This window comes from Suricata suricatta, chromosome 12, assembly GCF_006229205.1.
Source record: "Suricata suricatta isolate VVHF042 chromosome 12, meerkat_22Aug2017_6uvM2_HiC, whole genome shotgun sequence".
NCBI lineage: Eukaryota > Metazoa > Chordata > Mammalia > Carnivora > Herpestidae > Suricata > Suricata suricatta.
The window spans coordinates 68655154-68673997 of NC_043711.1; the positions used below are offsets into that span (position 1 = coordinate 68655154).

The window sequence follows — 18844 nt, forward strand, 5'->3', positions numbered from 1 at the left end:
CTTATCTATAAACATGGCTGTCCTTCCATTTAGCTAAGTCTTCTTTAATTTTTTCTCAACATGTTTTGTAGTTTTCAGTATATACGTCTTATACTTATTTGTTGAATTTATTCCTAATATTGTATTCTTTTTGATGTTATTATAAGTGGAATTATTTTCTGAATTTCATCTTCATATTGTTCATTGCTAATGTGTAGAAATACAATTGATTTTTTTATATCTTGAAACCCTGTTGAACTTATCAGTCCTTTTAGTTTTTAGTGGAGTCCTTAGGACTTTTTGTATACAAGATCATGTTATCTTCAACTAAGAAATAATTTTACTTTTACCTTTTCTTTTCCAATCTAGATGCTCATTATTTTTTTCCTACCTAATTGTTTTATCCAGAATATCCAGTATAATGTTAAATATAATTGGTGAGAGTGAACTTTGCTATATTATTCCTGATCTTAAGGGAAAACACAAATGATATATTTTTTGTTGGAAAATTCAAATGATAGAAATAAAATTTATCATTGATCTTCTAAATCTTTCCTTCTCATCTCTCTCTCCTTGGGGAACTCACCCAATAAAATATAGTATATTTACCTATATATTTTTTCTTTTTTTCTTTTTTCAATTATAGTTAATTGTCAAGTTGGTTTTCATATAACTTTTTTCTTTTTTCTTTTCTTTTTTATTATAGTTTATTGTCTCATTTACCTATATTTTTATGTAATAAAACCATAGTTTTAAAAAAACATAGTTTTGCATGTAATTTTTTATATATCTATGCCTTTATTTATATTTTATTTTTAATGTTTTATTCTATTTATTTATTTTTTATTTTTTATATAGTTTATTACAAAGTTGGTTTCCATGTAACACCCAGTGCTCTTCCCACAAGTGCCCCTCTCTATGACCATCACTTCCCATCCCATTCTCCCCTCCCTCTTTAGTCCTCAGTTTGTGCTCAGCATTCAAAGGTCTCTCTCATGATTTGCCTCACTCCCTCTCCCTGACTCTTTCCCTGCCTTTCCCATTCCCGTAGTCTCTTATTAGATTTCTTCTATTAGACCTATGAGTGACAACATATGGTATCTATCCTTCTCTGCCTGCCTTATTTCACTTAGCATGACTCCCTCTAGGTCCATCCATTTTGCTACAAATGGCCAGATTTCATTCTTTCTCATTGCCATATAGTACTCCATTGTATATTATAAACCACATCTTCTTGATTCACTCATCAGGTGATGGACATTTAGGCTCTTTCCATGATTTGGCTATTGTCGAAAGTGCCTCTATGAACATTGGGGTACATGTGTTCCTATGCATCAGCACTTCTGTATCCCTTGGGTAGATCCCCAGCAGTGCTATTGCTGGGTCATAGGGGAGTTCTACTGATAGTTTTTTGAGGAACCTCCGCACTGTTTTCCAGAGGGGCTGTATCAGTTTACATTCCCACCAACAGGGTAGGAGGGTGCCCATTTCTCCACAACCTTACCAGCATCTACAGTCTCTTGATTTGTTCATTTTAGCCACTGTAACCAGCGTGAGGTGGTATCTCAGTGTGGTTTTGATTTGTATTTCCCTGATGCTGAGTAATGCTGAGTGCACATGTTTTTTAAAAAATATACACTTGTTCACCTTTAGTTATGAGGTTAGCTCTGGACTTTTTGTAGATGCCCTTTATCATGTTAATGAAGCTCCGTTCTATTTCTGGTTGGTGCCTTTCTCCTGAAAGGATATTTTATTTGGTCAAATGCTTTTTCTGTTTATTGGTATGATTCTGTTTTATTTATTTCTTTTTTTAAATATATCTTAGTTTTCTTTTCTTTCCTTTTTTTAAAATAATAGTTTATTGTCAAATTGGTTTCCATATAACACCTAGTGCTTCCGCCCCACAAGTGCCAGTAGTCTCTCATGATTTGTGTCTCTCTCTCCCCACCTCTCTTTCCCCTTTCCCCTCCCTATGGTCCTCTGTTAGGTAACTCCTGTTAGATCTATGAGTGCAAACATATGGTATCTGGCCTTCTCTGCCTGATTTACTTCACTCAGCGTGACTCCCTCTAGGTCCATCCACTTTGCTACAAATGGCCAGATTTCATTCTTTCTCATTGCCATGTAATACTCCATTGTATATATATACCACATCTTCTTGATCCATTCATCAGGTGATGGACATTTAGGCTCTTACCGTGATTTGGCTATTGTAGAAAGTGCCGTGATGAACATTGGGGTACATGTGCCCCTATGCATCAGCATTTCTGTATCCCTTGGGTAGATCCCCAGCAGTGCTATTGCTGGGTCATAGGTGAGTTCTACTGATAGCTTTTTGAGGAACCTCCACACTGTTTTCCAGAGTGGCTGTATCAGTTTACATTACCACCAACAGTGTAGGAGGGTGCCCGTTTCTCCACATCCTCGCCAGCATCTACAGTCTCTTGGTTTGTTTATTTTAGCCACTCTGACTGGTGTGAGGTGGTATCTCAGTGTGGTTTTGGTTTGTATTTCCCTGATGATGAGTGAGCTGAGCATTGTTTCATGTGCCTGTTGGCCATCTGGATGTCCTCTTTGGAGAAGTGTCTGTTCAGATCTTCTGCCCATTTCTTCACTGGATTATTTGTTTTTCAGGTATGGAGTTTAGTGAATTCCTTATAGATTTTGGATACTAGCCCTTTATCTGATATGCCATTTGCCACTATCTTTTCCCATTCTGTTGGTTGCCTATTAGTTTTTTTGATTGTTTCCTTTGAAGTGCAGAAGCTTTTTTCCTGATGAGGTCCCAATAGCTCATTTTTGCTTTCATTTCCCTTGCCTTTGGGGATGTGTCAAGGAGGAAATTGCTGTGATTGAGGTCAAGGAGGCTGTTTCCTGCTTTCTTCTCTAGGTTTTGATGGTTTCCTGTCTCACATTCAGGTCCTTTAGCCATTTTGAGTTTATTTTTGTGAATGGTGGTCAAATGCTTTTTCTGCATCTATCGACAGGATCATATATTTTTTTCTTTCCTTTTGTTCATGTGATGTATCATATTGATGGGTTTCCGAATATTGAACCAGCCTTGTAGCCCAGGAATGAATCCCACTATTTTTTTTATATGGATAATTCTTTTTATATGCTGTTGAATTCAATTTGCTAGTATCTTCTTGAGTATTTTTACATCCGTATTCATTAAGGATAATGGCATGTGGTTCTCTTTTTTTGTTGTTGGGTCTCTGTCTGGCTTAGGAATCAAAGTGATATATGCTTTGTAGAATGGGTCCAGAAGTCTTCCTTCCATTTCTATTTTTTGGAATAACTTGAAAAGGATTGGTGTTAACTCTGCTTTAAATGTCTGGTAGAATTCCCCTGGGAATCCATCCAGCCCTGGGCTTTTATTCATTGGGATATTTTTGATAACTGATTTGATTTCTTCACTGGTTATGGGTCTGTTCAGATTTTCAGTCTCTTCCTGTTTTAATTTTGGTAGTACATGTGCATTTAGGAATTTGTCCATTTCTTTTAGATTTTCCAGTTTGTTGGCATATAATTTTTCGTAGTAATCTCTGATTGTTGCTTATATTTTTGAGGGATCTGTTGTAATAGATCCATTTTCCTTCTTGATTTTGTCTATTTGAGTGTTCTCTCTTTTCTTTCTGAGGAGTCTAGCTGGAGGTTTATCAATTTGTTTACTTTTTCAAAAAACCAACTCTTGGATTCATTGATCTGTTCAATTGTTTTTGTGGATTCTATCTTTAATTCTGCCCTGATCTTTATTATTTCTCTTATTCTGCTGGGTTTAGGGTGTGCTTGCTGTTCCCTTTCTAATTTCCTTAATTGCTATGTAAGGTTTTGAGTTTGCACTTTTTCTAGTTTGTTGAAATAGGCCTGGATTGCAATGAACTTTCCTCTTAGGGCTGCCTTTGCTGCATCCCAGAGAGTTTGGATCATTGTACTTTCATTTTCATTTGTTTCCATATATTTTTAAATTTCCTCTCCAATTGCCTGGTTTGCTCAGTCATTCTTCAGTAGGGTAGTTTTTAACCTCCACATTGTTAGAGGTTTTCCAGACTTCTTCCTGTGGTTGAATTCACGTTTTGTAGCATTGTGATCTGAAAGTGTGCATGGTATGATCTCAATTCTTTTGTATTTATGGAGGGCTGTTTTATGACCTAGTATGTGATCAATCTTGGAGTATGTGCCATGTGCACTCAAGAAGAAAGTGAATTCCCTAGCTTTAGGACGCAGAGTTCTAAATATATCTATTCATTCCATCTGTTCCAGTGTGCCATTCAGGTCCATTGTTTCTTTAGTGATTTTTTGACTGGTTGACCTATCAGTTGTCGTAAGTGGGGTATTAAAGTCCTCTGCAATTAGCACATTCTTATCAATAAGATTGCTTCTGTCTGTGATTAATTGTTTTATGTATTTGGGAGCTTCTGAATTTGGCGCATAGGTGTTTATAATTGTTAGGTCTTCCTGATGCAGAGACCCTGTAATTATTAAACAATGTCCTTCTTCATCTTTTGTTACTGCCTTTACTTTAAAATCCAGTTTGTCTGATATAAGTATGGCTACTCTGGCTTTCTTCTGGCATCAGGTCACATGGTAGATATTTCTCCATCCCCTTACTTTCAATCTGGAGGTGTCTTCAGGTCTAAGGTGAGTCTTTTGTAGACAGTAAATTGGTGGATTTTGGTTTTTGATCCATTTTGCTACCCTGTGTCGTTTGACTGGGGCATTCAGTCCATTTACATTCAGTGTTATTACTGAAAAATGTGTGGTTTAGATTCATTGTGTTCCCTGTAGAGTGCATGTTTGGAGTGATGTCTCTGGTACCTTATATTCCTTGCTACATTTCTCTCATAGAGTCCCTCTTAGGATTTCTTGTAGGGCTGGTTGGTGTCGATGAATTCTCTCAACTTTTGTTTATTTGGGAAAACTTTTATTTCTCCTTCTATTTTGAATGACAGGCTCACTGGATAAAGAATTCTTGGATGCATATTTTTCCTGTTCATCACATTGAAGATTTCCTGCCATTCTTTTCTGGCCTGCCAAGTTTCATTTCATTCATTCTGTAACCACTCTGATAGGTTTCCCTTTGTATGTTAAGGCCCTTTTCTCCCTAGCTGCTTTCAGAATTCTCTCTTTATCTTTATATTTTGCCACTTTAACTATGATATGTTGTGCTGAAGGTCGGTTTATGTTACGTCTTAGGTGAATTTGGTGTGTCTCTTGAATTTCAATGTCTTTCTCTTTCCCTAGATTGGGGAAATTTTCGTGCATAATTTGGTCCAACACCCCTTCAGGACCTTTTTCTCTTTCTTCCTCTTCAGGAACTCCTATGATAAGAATATTGTTCTGTTTGATTGTGCCACTCAGGTCTCTGATCCTCCTTTCGTGCTCCTGTATCAATTTCTCTCTCTTTTTCTCAGCCTCTTCTTTTGCTATAATTGTGTCTTCTAATTAACCTATTCTCCTCTCTGCTTCTTCAATCCGTGCATTGGCAGCCTCCATCTTATTATTCACCTCATTTATAGCCCTTTTTAACTTATCACAGCTATTTTGAAGGTTCTTAGTCTTTGTACCAGTGTCTTCTCTGACAGCTTCTATGCTTTTTCCAAGCTCAGCAATTAACTTTATTATAATCATTCTAAATTCTTGTTCAGTTACATTCTTGTGTCTGTTTTGAGCAGTTCTGTAGCTGTGATTTCTTCCTGGAATTTCTTTAGAGGAGAGTTCTTTTATTTTGTCATTTTGGCTAGCTTTGTGTGTCTTATCAGTTTAAAAGCTCTTTCTGCACTGTGCGCCTCTTAGTATGGCTCTATTAAAGGAGGCTCTTTGACTGTCCAGGGCCTGTTGTTTCAGGAGATATTCTTTTAATGGTGTCTCTCAGTTTCTCTTGTTGTGCTTGTGATGAATATATTTCCTTACTCAGTGATATTTGAGACTTTCCACTATGTGTGCTTTGGCCTGTTTTTTTTGAGGTAGCCCTGAAAAGGAAAAACAGGGAACACAAGCATGCAAAGGCACTGACAGATCTGGTAAATAAGCAAACCAAATGGGAAAGGAAAAAAAGGGAGCAGGAAAGAAAACAGAGGACAGGAAAGGAGAGAGAAAAAACCCCCCAAAAAACCGGGGGCACAGAAACGGCCAGAGGTAAAGCACAGTCTGAGAGCCTAAAACCTGTGGAGGAGAGAGACAAGAATGAGATAAGCGAAAAATATCTGGATGGTAAGGGTTGATCTAATCCCAGCTGTGTTAAATGTTGGTCTTTCCCAGACTCCAGGGGGAAAAGGGAGAGAAGGATGAAATAGGAAAATAGAAAAGAAAACAAGGGAAATAATTATGGAAACTTAAGAATTAAAAATAACTAGGATAGAAAAAATTGAAAAAAAAGTTAAAAAATAGCTGGGAGAGAAGAATCCAGCATCAGGGTAGATGCGTGTGGTTGATGTAGGTAGGTCGGGTCTCTGGGCCTGGTCTCTGAGGCCCCACCGTAGTGGATGCAGGGAGAAGAATGGCGGCACCTCAAGTCCCTCTCAGATCATGCGTTGCCAGCCACTCTCTTGAGTTGAACCTCCCCATGCCATGGGCGAGTCAAATTGTTTCGGTTTTCCAAGGTCTGCTAGGCCTTCAAATCCTAGCCTACCCATTTTACAAGTTTCCGCCAGTGTAAAAATAATCTCTGGCAGTCAGGCGGCCTTCTGGTCAGGACTGCACAGGGAGATTGGAGAGCCAGTGCTTCCCTGGCTCCACCTGCTGTCGCTGTGGGCCCACCAGATTGCGAGCCCACTGAGGGGGTCGGATTTCTCTCCCTGTGCCCAGCAGGTGCAAATTGTCTCTCAGCTGTGCTGCAGGCAAAGGTCTCCCTTCAGTCTCTCCTCTTCCCCTCGGCTCGGTACCTCCCTGGAGGCCGGTTCGTGTCTGGCGTCTCACGTGTGCAGCGTGGCTGCTCTCAAAATTCTGTCCAATCTGCTTGGCCAACCTGCGTGCTCGCGGCCCTACACAGTTTTGTGCAGCCTCTGGACCCGCACTCTCTGTGGTTCGGGGGTAAGTCTCTGGGCACTCTCTTTCCCAGCTCTGCTTTGAGCTGGTGCTCCTGCCCTCAGAGTCTCCATTCCCAGTTTTCACGCACTCACTCAGGCATCCGTGGGGCAGATATCAATAAGGGGTCAGTTCGTGCACCTCCACTCCTGGAGATCAGAAAGTTGTGGCTTTTAAATCCTCTCAGTTTGATGGTGGCAGGCGTGCAGAGGTAAGTGTTCCCTACTTCTCTTCCATCTTGCCCCCCCTCTGTTTTCCTTCCTTTATTTCCTTTTTTCTTTTTTAACATGGTGCATCACATTAAGTTTCCCATATTAAACCAAATTTGCTTTCCTAGAATCCCTCTTACCCATGGTGTATAAGACTTTTTTATGTTTTGCTACTATTTTCTTGAGGATATTGTGTCTGTATTCTTAAGATATATTCACCTGCATTTTCTTTCCTCATGATTTCTTTGTCTGGTTTTGGAATCAGGGTAGTATTGGTTTTGTACACTGAGTTGGACAGTATTCTTTCCCTTTCTAGCTTTTGCAACAGTTGGATAAAGGACTGACATTAACTCTTCTTTAAGAATAATGGTATTTTAGGGGCATCTAGCTGCCTCAGTTGGAGGAGCATCTACATCACAGGGTCATGCGTTTGAGCCCCACATTGGGTGTAGGAATTACTTAAAAAAATAAATAAAAAGCTAAAAAAAAAAGACTAATGATATTTTAATTTTTGTTTTTATGTCTTTAGGATTCTCCTTTTACAAATGCAGGAATGGGATCTAATCTAAATCTTTTGGGTGAAATTGAGTGCGATGCCAGCATAATGGATGGAAAATCCTTAAATTTTGGAGCTGTTGGAGCGCTGAGTGGTATGTGGACATTGTAATACATTATCTCTCTTCTTTAAAGAACTATGAATATTAAGATTTGATGCCTCCTAAAGACTCAGTCAATCCAGAGTTTTCTACCATTCTTGCTCCAAATAGTGTTGAAAATAAATTGTCTTCTTTTACTGAATTTAAAACATGAAATCTTAGCTATGAATAGTTTTAAAGAAAACTGTGAAACAGTTTATATTCAAGTTTTTGTTAGACTTTGCTCATTCTCCTTCATTCTCTTGAGATTATAGACATTTAACATGTGAATTAGCATGTTCTGTTAATTTTATAATTATTTGAAATACACAAATAATATATTTTTTTGTTAGAAAATTCAAAAGATATAATAAAATTCACCATTGGTCTTCCAAATCTTTCCTTCTCATCCCTTTCTCCTTGGGGGGCTTAATTAGTAAAACACAGTATATAAAATAAATATAAAATAAAATACAGTATATAAAATAAGTATAAAATAAAATAACCAGTAAAATATTTATATTTTTATGTAGTAAAAAGTTTTTCATATCTGTTTTTTAAAAAATAGATTGTGTATGTGTGTACACATATATACATAGATATATTTTCTTCAAATAGGATGTCTCAGATTTTTCCCACATTAATACGTATAAGATATATCTAATATTTTGCAGTTCTTTTATTAAAGCAAAATATACATGACATGCATAGATTTTAAATAGAAATCTACATGAATGAATGAATTACAAATTATTGTCAAGTTAGCTAACGTACAGTTTAGTTTTGGCTTCTCGTGATTTGTCACTTACATACAACACCCAGTGTGCATCCCACCAAGTGCCCTCCTCATTGCCCATCACCCCCGCCCCACTACCTCCCCCCCCCCACATCAATTCTCAGTTTGTTCTCTGTATTTAAGAGTCTCTTTGGTTTGCCTCCCTCTCTTTTTGTAACTTTTTTTTCCTTCCCTTCCTATATGGTTTTCTGTTAAGTTTCTCAAATTCCACATGTGAGTGAAATCGTATGATATCTGTCTTTCTCTGACTTATTTCACTTAGCATAATACCCTCCAGTTCTGTCTACATTGTTGCAATGGCAAGATTTCATTTTTTTTCATTACTGAGTAGTATTCTATACCACATCTTTTTAATCCATCAGTTTATGGGCATTTGAATTCTTTCCATGATTTGGGTATTGTTGTTATTGCTGCTGTAGCAGGATTCTTACCCAGTTGTCACACTGAGGCTTTTCTTTCCAGGAAGCAGCTTTATCCTTGCCGGCACAGCTCAGTTGAGTTGGTAAAGAACTGAGCCCTGAAGGCCACATGGCACTTTTTAAATACACTTTCTACTTCTTTGTCTCCCATAAATAGTAACATACAAACATGCAGTCTGATTAAGTTGTCTTACGTTACAAGATCATGAGGGATATCATGTACGCATGTAGCCAGGTTGCCTTGGGTTTTTGATTTTTTTTTTTCATTTCTTAAGGAAACATTGGAGTTCATGTGCCCCTTCGAATCAGCATTTTTGCCTTTGGATAAATTTATTGTAGTGGAATTGCCAGGTCATGGGGTAGTTCGATTTTTAATTTTTTGAGGAACCTCCACACTGTTTTCCAGAGTGGCTGCACTAGTTTGCATTCCCATCAATAGTGTAAGAGAGTTTCTCTTTCTTCACATCCTTGCCAACATCTGTTGTTTCCTGAGTTGTTACTTTTAGCCACTTTGACCAATGTGAGATGGTAAATCAGTGTGGTTTTGATTTGTATTTCTCTGATAATGAGCGGTGTTGAGCATCTTTTCATGTGACTGTTTGCCTTCTGGACATCTTCTTTGGAAAAATGTCTATTCATGCCTTCTGCCCATTCCTTCACTGGATTATTTGTTTTTTGGGTGTTGAGTTTGGTAAGTTCTTTATAGATTTTTTTATAGTAACCCTTTATCTGATATGTCATTTGCCAATATCTTCTTCTATTCCATTGGCTTCCTTTTAGTTTTGTTGATTGTTTCCTTTGCTGTAGCTGCCTGAATTTTTAAATGTATATAACCATGTAAACCATTACCCAGATCAGGATGTAAAACACTTCTATGTCAAAATACAGAACATTTCTATAATCCAAGAGAAGTTCTTTATGCTTCCTATCCATACCTCTTATTCTGCTCCTACCTTCCCTTCTCATCCTTTTCTCTCCTCATTCTGACTTTAAGCACCATAGATTAATTTGGCTGTTCTTTAAATTTATATGAATGAATCATATAACCTTTAACACTATGCCTATGAAATTAACCCATTGTGTCATAGTAATTTTTTCTTTTTATTACTTAGTATTGTATTGCATGAATGTATAACAACTTATTTATTCTCCTTTCTGTGATTATTTGAACAGTTTTTAGTTTTTGACTGTAATGACTAAAGCTCCAATGAATCTTGTACATGCCTTTTGATAGACATGTGTACTTAATTCTCTTGGGTGTTAATGTAAGATTTGGAATGAATAAGCTTAGGTGCATAATATCCTTTGCTTTAATAGATACTGTTGGACAATTTTCAAAAGTAGTTTTTACAGTCTATAGTCCCACCAGCAGTGTATGAGCATTTTGGTTATTCTACATCCAGGCCAACATTTAGTGTTGCTGTTCTTTTTAAAATTCATCTGTTTTGATATCTGTGCAGTGACATTATTGTTTTGATTTGAGTTTTCCTGGTGACTAATGATACTGAGAACCTTTTAATATACTTACTGACCATTTAGATATTCTTGTTGTACAGTGTGCGTTCAAAAGTCTTTTGCATATTTTGTATTGGATTATCTTTTTTTATTGATTTATTCAAGTGTTTTATAGATTTTAGATACAGATCCCTTGTCCAATACCTGTATTATGAATATCTCTTCCCAGCCTGTGGATCGGCTTTTCACTCTTTAAATGCTATCATTTGATGAACTGAAGTTTTTAATTCTAATGTTTAAGTTACTAATCTTTAATTTTATGGTTACTTTTTTTGATATTTTATTTAAGAAGTCTTTGCCTACCCAAAGTTCTGAAGATCATCTCCATTGTTTTCTTTGTTATATGTATACATATATGTGTGTATATATATATATATATATATTTTTTTTTTTTTTTTTTTAAAGTAAGCTCTATACCCCAGTGTGGGGCTTGAACTCACAACCCTGAGCTCAAGAGTTGCCTGCTTCATGCACTAAGTCCACTAGGCATCCTCAGTAGTTCTGTGGTATTTTACTCTTCACATTTAGCTGACTTATCAAGCTCAGATTAATACGTGAGATAGGAGCTGACATTAATTTTTTTCCTCTTATGGATATCCAAATGGTTCATTGCCATTGTTAGTAGGAAGGACAATGCTTTCCTCACACAACCGTGTTGGCAAATCAGGTGACTGACTGCATGTAATGGCTTATTTCTGTACCCTTGATCTATTCCATTGTTCTATTTATTGTTGGTGCCATACCATCTTGATTACTGTAGCTTTATATTTTTTTAATCTGGTAATATATTTATATATTCTTTATATCTAACAGTATGAGATGTCTAACTTCCTTTTTCTTTTTAAAGATTATATTGGCTATTCTAGGTCTTTGTCCATTTTCATAAAAATATTAAATCAGGGGCGCCGGGTGGCTCAGTTGGTTAAGCCTCTGGCTTCAGCTCAGGTCAGATCTCATGTTTGTGGGTTCGAGCTCTGCATCAGGCTCTGTGCTGAGAGCTAGCTCAGAGCCTGGAGCCTGCTTCCGTTTCTGTGTCTCCTTCTCTCTCTTCCCCTCCCCCTTTCATGCTCTGTCTCTCTCTGTATCAAAAATAAATAAAACATTAAAAAAATTTTTTTTAAATCAACTTGTCAATGTCCATAATAAAACCCTGCTGGGATTTTGATTGGTATTGTACTGAAAGTATGGAACCATTTGTGGAAAACTGATGTCTTAACAATATGAATATTCTATCCCACAATCATAGAATATGTATTTTTATATATATATATTACTCATTTTTTCTCAGCAATGTTTTATGGCTTCCAGTATAAATACCATGCATAAATTTTATTAGATTTATTCTAGATACTTAGTTTTTGATGCTATTATAAAGTATATAAATGTAAAGCATTAATACCTAATTGTTTTATTGTATTTAGAAATACAATTGAGTTTTATATATTGGCTTTGCATTCACTGGCCTTGATAAATTCACTTATTAATTTGAAAAGGTTTTAAAAAATAAGTTCTCATGCAATTTTATATACATAATTACCTATATGACTGATAGAAATTTGCTTTTATTTTCCAATATATAAATTTTTAATTTTTTTCTTACATTATTATACTGGCTGTGGCATCCCATGCAATGTTCAATATCAGTGGTGATAAGATATATCCTTGCTTTTATTCCTGATCTTAGAGGGAGATTATTAAATATTTCACCATTCTGTGTGCTCTGCTAGCTTTTGGATTGTTATAGAGGCTCTTTATCAGATTGATGAAGTTCCTTTTTAATCTGAGTTTGCTGATAGTTTTTATTATAAATGGGTATTGAAAATTATCTTTAAGTGCTTTTCTTTATCTGTTGAGATGAAGGTTTTTCTCCTTTATTTTGTTAAGTATGATGAAATTTGTGATTGATTTTTGAATATTCCCTTGGTAGCATGAAATCTTCTTAGTCATGTTTTTATCTTTTTATATTTTGCTGGATTCAGGTTGCTGATGTTTTAGATTTTGACATCTACATTCATGTATATGTAAAGATTGGCTTCAATTTTCCTTATAATATTATTTTCAGGTTTAGAATCATGTTATGGCTGGTGTCATAAAATGAATTGAGGATTTTTTTCCTCTCTTTGATCAAGTTTGTGTATGATTGGAATGATTTCTTATGCGAATTCATTAGTTATTCTAAATTAGTGGAGTTTTCTTTTTGGGAAGTTTTAACAAACGGGATTCAATTTCTTTAATAGTTAAAAGGTTATATTTTCTTCTTATATATGTTTTCAAGGAGTTTGTCTTTTTCATATGAGTTGTCAAATGTATTTGCCTAAAGACTTTTTATTAGTTTTCTTTTTGATTTCTAGTTTAATTTCACTCTGGCCAGAGAACATCCTCCATATGATTCCAGTCCCTTGAAACATTTTGAGACTTTCTTTATGGTCTGGATTATGATGTGTTTTGATAAACATTCCATGTGTACTTGCTCTTATTTTTTTTAATAAAGTTTATTTATTTGTTTTGAGAGAGACAGAGGATGGGGGAGGGGCAGAAAGAGAATCCCAAGCAGGCCCTGTGCTGTCAGCACAGAGCCCAGTGTAGGGCTTGAACTCACAAACTGTGAGATCATGACATGAGCCAAAACCAAGAGTCAAATGCTTAACCGACTAAGCCCCTCAGGAGCGCTATTCCACGTGAACTTTAGATGATTATGTATTTTGTAGTTGTTTGGTGTATGTTCTGTATATGCCAACTAGGTCAGTTTGGTTATTCACTTCCTCCAATATTCTAATCCTTTCTGATTTATGTGATAGGTAGGAAAGTGTATATTAATTAGGTTTAATTTTAATTTATTATGATATTTTATTGGTCTTTAATGAAATTTCATATATTTAAAAGCCATTAGCATTTCTCTGTGAACTGACTGTTCCATTTCTCCTGTGGCTTGTCTTTTAACTTTATTTATAATGTGCTTTATTGTGTTGTAATTTAAAATTTTTATTGGTCAAGCTTTTACTTGTCCTTTTATGGCTTTTATGTTTTGCATTTCTTAAGGTTTCCCTCATAATTCTAAGTAAAGTTAATCTATATTTTCTTCTAATACACTTATAATTTATTTTTCATTTACTTCTTTAAGAAATAACCAACAAATTCTCCCTATACAATTTGTTGAAGAATAATGACAATAACAACTACTATTTATTGGGTGACTGTAGTATACTATGCATTCTTCTCCAGTAGTTTATATATATTTAGTCACTTAGTTCTCACAGTTACCTGTTGAGGTCACTACTTTTATCTCCATTTCACAGATAAGGAAACTGAAATACAGAAGTGGTTTAGTAACTTGTCCAACGTTACTGTATCGGTCTGGTTCCAACTAGGAGACAAACCACACAGTAGATATAGTAGGAGAAGGTTAATACAAATAATTATTAAACAGTGATAGGAGCGTAACTATATATAGAGGGAATGAGAACTTAAAATGTATTCTAGGGCAGAGGGAGAATACTCAAGAAAGGACAGCCTTGAAAGGAGATTCATACATCATGAGAGAAGGTATGGTTGCTGCCCACTAGCTGGCAGAGAAGTTGCTGGGTTACTCAGGTCACAGTCACTGATGAGACCAGAACCTCTGTTGCATAGGATAAAGAATGGCCTTTTGGCAGTTGTCCCCATTGAACACTTTGCTGTTGTGCTTGTGTGGCTGAGAAGGTTTGTGACTTGAGCTGGGCCCAGTCCTTTTCTTTCTGGGACTGCCAGCTGTGTTGCTGTAGCCTGAATCAGGAGCTAGGGAGAACATGTGGTGCCCAAATGCTGGAGAAAGCTGCACCCTGCAGGCCTTAGCACTGGGGAATACCATCTGGGCCAAATAGTGAAGAAAAACCGACACTCTCCAAGCCTGGCTAATAAGCCACTGGTTCCTTCTGCAGTATGTCTCCAGTGCCCTCTACTGACAAAGCTACTGGTATGCTAGCTGGCAAAGGGAACATATTTAAAGGGCCCATGTCCATTTCCACAGATCAGGCAATGAAGGGAGAATTTGTAGCTGAGAAGTGATAGATTGATAGCCAGTACAGTTATAAAATAGTCCGACCCCCATCACTCTGTGTTCTTTCTACCTCTCACATAGAGTCTGTCTTTTCTTACTCATTTGGAATACTATGTCATATATTAAATACCCAAATGCGTATGTGTCTGTGTCTGAACTGTTCCATTGTCTGTTTATACCCAAACATGGATTTTATACCCAAGAATAGATTTTAATAAGAAATGGTATCTTGTAGGGTGAATATCTCTTCATTTTTTCCCCAAGGTGTTCTCTTCCTGATGAATTTAAGAGTCAACCTGTCATACATCATAGAAATCCTTTTGAAGTTTTGTTGGAGAATTTATAGATTTGGACTTATAACTTAATTTGATGCTTATTAAAATGTTTACAATATTGAATAATCATATACAGAGATGTAAACATTTTTTAAAATGTTTATTTTTGAGAGAGAGAGAAAGAGCAAGCATGAGTCAGGGAGGGACAGAGAGAGAAGGAGAGAGAATCCCAAGCAGGTTCTCTAATGTCAGCACAGAGCCTGATGCTGGGCTCAAACTCAAGAAGCAAAAGACCATGACCTGAGCTGAAATCAAGAGTTGGACGCTTAACTGACTGAGCCACCCAGCCACCCCTATAGAGATATATTTTAAGAGCTAGTACATGTTTTTGTTGGTTAGCTAAATAGTTTTGTTTTGAGACAGTATAATGAGTTTGAGTTTTTATAGTCTATGTCTCACTGCTGATTTTTTTTGGGCGGGGGGTAATAATGGTATCCTGAAAGGCATCCATTGAATAGTGGTTAAGGGTGTGGTGTCTGGCATTAGCTGCTTCTGTTAAAATCTTAGCACTGGGATCTTGGGTAGGTAATGTAGCCCTCTGTGCAAATATCTTTTCAGTTATCAGGGTTCATAAGTATATGATAGAGTTGATAGATCAATGAAATAATCTGATGCATTTAAGGGTTTGGCACTGGACCTGGCATATATTAGATACTGTTTACTGTCACTGCTTTTGGGCATCATTATATTGTTATATTTGTCATTGTCATTGTCATCATGACACTGTTCTTCACACTAACACTTGCTGTCCTATTGTCCCTTCCAGATATGCATCCTCTTCTCACTTTATTTTACATTCTGTTTTCCCTTCTAGAACAATCTGAACCATATTTTAGGTTACCCTCTTGTACATACTTGACCTCTTTTCCCCACTCTTACCCAGTTTGTAAGATACTCTCTTTATTCTCTCTTGTAGGTGAGACTTGAAATTTTGGCCATTCCTCTCCTCATGTTTGTACACATGTTTATGCTTTGGAGGAAATTCAATTTTTGATAGTAGATGCCACATTTTCAGTTTATTTTTTCTGTTCTATTCTGAAATCTCCTAACAAGAAATATAATTTAAGTATATATTTCACATTCATTTTTTGCTGCTGTAGCATATGACAAAACTGAGAATGTATATTTTATATTCTTTTCTTGCATCTACTAGGTGTTCATATGTTTGTTGATTTTATCCTTATTCATGATAAGTAAGGGTTTTCATTAGTATATATAAAAGAATAGTTTTCTAAGATACTTTAAAGCTGTTATATTGAAACTCCACAAAACTGAGTGGGAAACTTAAAGACATTTTTTTGACTTCATTTTCTACTAATTTTATTTTATAGGAATCAAGAACCCAGTCTCAGTTGCGAACAGACTCTTGTGCGAAGGGCAGAAGGGCAAACTCTCAGCTGGCCGAATTCCTCCCTGGTAACAGCTTTGTTCTGCCTGACTATCCCTGGGTCTTTGGTCTTTGGTGCATGCGATGTTTGAAGGCTATTTTTATCCACAGAAGGCTGATGCTGTTGGTTACACACCAGCAGTAGCTTGCCTTTGAGAGGAAGACACACTTTGTTCTGTAATCTTGGAACATTTTGTACACTTGATAGAGCTTCAGATGGAATAGAATATTACAGATTAAAGAAGATAAGAGATCAGAGTTAATTTTTGGTTTTGTAGTTGATTACAGAGATGTTTTTGCTGTTACTAAGTGCACAATTGGGTCTTTTATTATAAAATTTTAAAAGTTTAGAGTCCAAACTATTTTTAATTTTGAGGTGATCTTACAATAAAAGTACTTAATTTTTCTCTTCTGGAGAAACACCCTGTGATGTTAAGATTACTAAGATTACATCTTTTCTCCAGCATTAACATACAGTTTTCATTAAAAAAACTTTGAACTTTTGAAGTATTTATGAATGTAGAGAGAACATGGTAAGAAGTCCTCATGAACCTGTCATCTAGCTCCAATAATTAACATTGTTTTTGCCCTTCTATCTCACTCATCTCTTTTTTTCCCCTGTACTATTTTATTTTTTTATTTAAAAGGTTTTTTTTAAAGTCTGCCTGTCTGTTTATTTATTTTTTTTAAGCAGTCTCTATACCCAACATAGGGCTTGAAATCATGACCCTAAGATGAAGAGTCATATCCTCCTCTGACTTAACCAGCCAGGTGCCCATTTCCTATAGTATTTTAAAGCAAATTGACATCATGTTTTTTTACCTTTAAATAATTTTGTAAATTCTGTTTGCAAAACAATCACCATCCTATTAGCATGCTTAATAATATTAACAAATATGCTTTAATGCCATTGCATACTCAATATATCTTCAGCATGCCTGGGTGTATAGGTTATATTAATGTGTGTGTTGGAAGTTGTGACAACATTACTGTATCACTTCATTTGATTGTTGTAATTTGAAATTATAGAAAATAAATTGACATAGTTTTAAAAATTCTTGAAATTCTTTTACCCAAATATACTCAAATTATTTTAATCATATACTTCTCAGGTGTGTTTAATTATGATACTAGAAAGGTCGATTATTAAAATTTTCAGAGAAATATTTTTAAAATTTGTGTCTTTAACAAAATAAGGATAAGGAAAAGCAAACGTGAAAATTTGAGATTGTTTATAATATGTCTGGTTATATTAGTAAGTTTACTTTTATAAATCTGAAAGTTGGAAAAGTGTTTAAAAAAATTCTTAGACTATTCTTATAATTTGCGTTAAAACCATGCTATTTTTTTAAACTGATATGAAGTCCATTAACCCAAAATTTACTGTTATTTTTAATGCATAAACAGAGTCCTACTGGATAGGACTGACTTATTCTTGGGGGAGTAATAGATGTAAAGAGATTATCTCTGGATTTATATTCTTCTCAACGTTGATTTAAATGTTCTGTTTTCTTTCCCCCATATTTACTACTGTACATAAAGGATTATTAATTCTAAACCACTTAGAAAACACATGTAAGGAGGGAATAAAGCAGTTGTTTTAGTTGACAAGAAAAATGACATGAACCTTATGACAAGTATTTTAAAGTTCATCTGCAAATCACCATAATCCCATTCCTCACACTACTCATGACATTTATGAAGCAGATTCTTAGGTTTATATGGAGGAACAAGTGTACAACAATAGCCAAGACATTTTGAAACAGACCAAAGAGTTGGACTTATCTAATAGCTATCCTGATACTTCATAAGATTATTGTAATTAAAGCAGGAAATGGGTAGATGTAGGTATAGGGATATATAGAAAAAAACAATAGGAGTGAACTGGAAGTCCAGGAGCAGACCCAGTATAGAATGAAATTTAGTCTTCCCTAAATGTCATCTCAAAGTATTGTGGGGGAAGAAAAGGATGGTGTATTAAATAAATTGTATTGGGACAATTGGCTACCTAGTGGATAAAAGTTAATTTAAATTCCTGTGTCATACCATTCACAAAAAAAATTCGAATGTGAAAGTTAAGAAGCATAGAATAAAAAATCTTTAAGAAAAAATATGAGAGATTATCTTTATGACTATGGGGTAGCAAAGACCTTATTAAGATTATTAAGCTAAAATATGGAAACATATGACACATGAAAACTGTATGGTGGCTATTATACAACTGAAGATACTATGGTCTGAATTAAAAGCCATTGTGGCCTTTGGAACTGAGAACAACCATTTGCAGCATAAGTACCAACAAAAATATTAGTAACCATAATGTTTAAGAACTATAAAATATTAAGACAAAGATAGCCTAATTTTTTTAAAATAGTTTATTGTCAAATTGGTTTCCATACAACACCCAGTGCTCTTCCCCATAAGTGCCCTCCTCCATCACCACCACCTCCTTTCCCCCCTCCCCCTTCCCCTTCAACCCTCAGTTCATTTTCAGCATTCAATAGTCT

At 35.7% G+C, this 18844-nt stretch overlaps 1 protein-coding gene across 5 annotated transcripts in view; it reads left to right on the forward strand.

Annotated features, from left to right (window-relative positions):
- TASP1 (taspase 1) overlaps positions 1–18844 on the forward strand; it is a 273497-nt gene that overhangs the window by 37710 nt on the left and 216943 nt on the right. For all 5 annotated transcript variants that reach the window (XR_003900840.1, XM_029916663.1, XM_029916662.1 and 2 more), the window contains exons 5-6: positions 7744–7864; positions 16282–16366. Coding sequence is in view for 4 of the 5 variants with exons in the window: in XM_029916663.1 (XP_029772523.1) it covers positions 7744–7864; positions 16282–16366 (206 nt within the window). In the remaining variant the exon portion in view is untranslated. The remainder of the gene's footprint in view (positions 1–7743; positions 7865–16281; positions 16367–18844) is intronic.